The sequence below is a fragment of the Panthera onca genome, chromosome B4 (genome assembly GCF_046562875.1).
Source record: "Panthera onca isolate mPanOnc1 chromosome B4, mPanOnc1 haplotype 2, whole genome shotgun sequence".
NCBI classification, from domain to species: domain Eukaryota; kingdom Metazoa; phylum Chordata; class Mammalia; order Carnivora; family Felidae; genus Panthera; species Panthera onca.
In genome coordinates, this window is record NC_138345.1 from 74,150,207 (window position 1) to 74,153,959 (window position 3,753).

Sequence of the window (3,753 nt, forward strand, 5' to 3'; positions counted from 1 at the left end):
ATATATAATTATATATGATCTGTATAATATATATACACACTAAATATTATATGATGTTACTCATTTACCTTAAGAATTTTCACATGGCCTTCTTTTCAGGAACTATTCGCTAAGTCTTAAAATGTCTTCATGTAGTTAATATAAATAATTACAAAGACTTTAAAAAGCAGAATTTTTCAGAATGCCGACAGGCAGCAAATCACTTCAAATTCAGTATTTTCACAAAACATTTTAAAAGGTTGTGCTTTGGGGCACCTAGGTGGCTCAGTCAGTTCAGTGTTAGACTTCGTCTCAGGTCATGATCTCATGCTTCATGGGTTCAAGCCTCGTGTCAGGCTCTGTGCTGACAGCTCAGAGCCTGGAGCCTGGTTTGGATTCTGTGTCTCCCGCTCTATCTGTCCCTCCTCTGCTTGTGCTCTGTCTCTCTCTCTCTCTCTCTCTCTCTCTCTCTCTCTCAAGAATAAACAAACATTAAAAAAAATTTTTTAATGGTTCTGCTTCACTTTAGTTATGCTGGATGCTAAAGTAGAATTTAATTAAGAAATTTACCTCTTCAGGAACACCATTCTGTCTTCTTAGTTCCATATCCTTCTGCTTAATATCCTTTTCCCAGTTTTCTAAATCTCTCATAAAGTCTTGTAATTCTTCTGCATTTTGTTTCACTTGTAGTTGTAATTCAATTGCTTTATTTGTCGAAGTCATTATGGCCTGCAGAGTTTTGACCAACCAATCTCTGACAAGAATTAAACGAAAATATTTGGTTTATTTTTTTGAAGCTTAGCTAATTACTTTTTACCACTTCATAAATGGTCAAAAAACATAGATAGAGGAGAGCCTAAAGTGATGCTGAAGAAAGAAAACATCAGTGTATCATTTTTTAGATGAATCAATGTTTGCTGAATGAACAAATGAAAAACAGACAAGTCTGGGAGTCGCTGCAATCAATGTAAATGAAAGGCAATGAGGAAATCACTGAAATGAGCAAGTAGCCCATGGTAGCAGACTGTGTGCCCATCTCTAGCTTATAAATTAATCCTAGGGGCACCTGGGTGGCTCAGTTGGTTAAGCGGCTGACTTCGGCTCAGGTCACGATCTCGCGGTCTGTGAGTTCGAGCCCCGCATCGGGCTCTGTGCTGACAGCTCAGAGCCTGGAGCCTGTTTCAGATTCTGTGTCTCCCTCTCTCTGATCCTCCCCTGTTCATGGTCTGTCTCTCCCTGTCTCAAAAATAAATAAAACGTTAAAAAAATTTAAAAAAATAAAAAAATAAATTAATCCTAATTATCTCCTTTACTCCTTTTCAAAATTTATTGAACTTCTGCTATGTGACAGGCCCTGTAAACACAAGACAAGGTCTTACGTCTAGTGGAGAAGGAAGCAAAATAATCAAGTACTGAGCAACAAATTATTAGGCTAGGCAGGGTTTCTTAACCTTAGGGCTATCAATATTTCGGGACAGATTATTCTTTGTGGTAGGAGATCTGTCCTACGCATTGTAAGATGGTTGGCAACATCTCTGGCCTCTTCCAACTAGGTAGCGGTATTCCCCCTCCCCTCCAGACTGTGACAAAGTGCTCCAGACATTGTTAAATGTCACCTGGGAGGCATAATTAACTCCTGGTTGAGAGCAACTGTGCTAAATAGAGGTACACAGAGATGCTGTGGGACTGACAACAAAGGACAGGCATAAATCAGATGGTGGGTAGGGTGGTGGGTTCAAGGAAAGAGTCCCCAAAGTTGCTGTAACTAGCCAAGCTTCAAACAGGCCAGCCAAGTGATTAACCATGGGGAAGTGGGCAGGCAGACTGAAGGACTAAGAAAGAGAATGATGAGAGAGAAGGCCGAGGTGGCTATGGGACAGATCTTGAAATGCCATGCCATGAGGTCTGAAAGCTATGTGAAAAGTATTATAGTGGGAAAATAAAAGATACATGATGACTGATTCACATAAGGAGTGGGGGAGCAGAGGACTTAACCAGTGTCTTAGATTTCTGGCTTGGGAGCCTGGTTAAATTAGTAGTGCCATTTTGAGTCTGGATCACAATTTTAAAAGGAAAAAAAGGGGGCACCTGGCTGGCTCAGTTGGTGGAGCATGTGACTCTTGATTTTGGGGTTATGAGTTCAAGCCCCACATTGGGTGTAGAGATTACTTAAAAAATTTTTCTTTAGACCTTTAAAAAAAAAAAAGAAAGAAAGAAAAGGAAAAAGTTTCAGGATTGGAGGACAAGAGGAAAGGCAAATATCTCAGTTTGAGATATGCTGAACTGGGTGCTTATGGAAGATCAGGATATAACCAGTAGGTAGTTATAGGTAGTCACACAGGGCTAGAGATACAAATTTGAGTGTCGCTAGCATAAAGGTGGAAATTGCAATCATGGATTTGGACATGCTTAATCAATGTGACTACAGGTTTGGGTGGGGAGGGACTGGAACCTGGAAAACACTATCATTTGGGGAACAAGCAGAGGAAGAGATGCCAACACACACAGGAAAAACTAGGCAGCAACAACTAGAGAGTTGGTAGGAAAACTTGGGCGAGTAATTTCACCGAATAGAATTCTTAAGAGTTCCAGGTGAGAGAGGTTAGCAGTGCCAAATGACACAAAGATCATCTAAGAGTAATGAAAGTGCATTATATTTGGTCATGTAAAGATTTATTAAGAATTTTATTGAGATTTAAAGAAAAAGTGGAAATAAAATGAGATGCTGAGTAAATGAGATTATATTGGGATTATCGTGATTCTGTAATAATCTAAGATTGCTCAGGAGTATAGTCTGGCGAAGAGAAACAAGATAAGATCTAGGAAAAAGGGTGAGTGATGGGACAAAGTTCCCAAAAAGGTGGGAGGGGACTCAAAGCTTAAGAGGAGTGGGGGAGTAGAAAGGGAGAGAGAGAAATTAGAAAAATTAGTTTTCTAACGGTTGCAAATGCAGATAGGTCTTCTGACCCCTAGCCTGGCCCTAGAACCTAAACTAAGTTTAAGATTCTTTTCAGGCAGTGCCCATGTTTGATCACATATGTAGATCTCATTTAAAAAAATAAAGCGAAACCAGTATAGTGCTTTGCTGGGGGCTCAAAAATAGGAATAAAGCCGCAGCAAGCCACTGTGATGCTGCAAAGCGTCGAAACCCTTTTCCATTTCATTCATCACCTCTGCTGCTCCCTCAGGCGCAATGGCTCCCAACGGTACCTGCGACGAGGCTCGAGTCGGAGCAAGCACCCAGAAACTTCCAGCGCGGGGCGTATCACTTTTACACTCAATATCCGAGCGAACACTGCACACCGACGCCGACAGGGGGCGTGCCCCACCGCAGTTCTCTCGGGAGAGTGGGTCTGCGGTCCGACCACCGCAAACCCGCCCAGTACCCCGGGCAGCCGGGGTGGAGGGACGGTCAGCAGGGCAGGTCGTCCAGACCCGGGCGCGCCGAGCAAGCCCCTTCCGGAACGCTCACCCGGGACGCCGCTACCCTGGACACCGCCGCGCCCTCGCCGCCCACCCTCACGCCCTCACGCCCTCCGCCTCACCCGGGACCACGGCCGCGCGCCTCCTTCGAGCCACGCGACCCCAAAAGCCCCGTCGGCTGCCAAAGCCGGCGATAACGACAAGGCCAGCTCACCTCACCAGGCCGTTACTGCCCGCAAGGCCGGCATCCCAGGCTCGCAGCAACTCACGCCGAGCCCCGCCTTCCTGAGCTTTCCCACAAGACCTCGCGTGCCGTCGCCCCGCCCCCTGGCGTCCGGGCGGAGCATGCGC

At 44.8% G+C, this 3,753-nt stretch overlaps 1 protein-coding gene across 1 annotated transcript in view; it reads right to left on the reverse strand.

Annotated features, from left to right (window-relative positions):
• The window catches only part of RPAP3 (RNA polymerase II associated protein 3), a 40,291-nt gene extending 36,573 nt beyond the window's left edge, over window positions 1–3,718 (reverse strand). The window contains exons 1-2 of the mRNA XM_060657848.3: window positions 3,617–3,718; window positions 550–733 (exon numbers count right to left, since the gene is read on the reverse strand). Coding sequence (XP_060513831.3) covers window positions 550–702 — 153 coding nt within the window. The 5' untranslated portion in view covers window positions 703–733; window positions 3,617–3,718. The remainder of the gene's footprint in view (window positions 1–549; window positions 734–3,616) is intronic.
• Window positions 3,719–3,753: the final 35 nt, after the last annotated feature.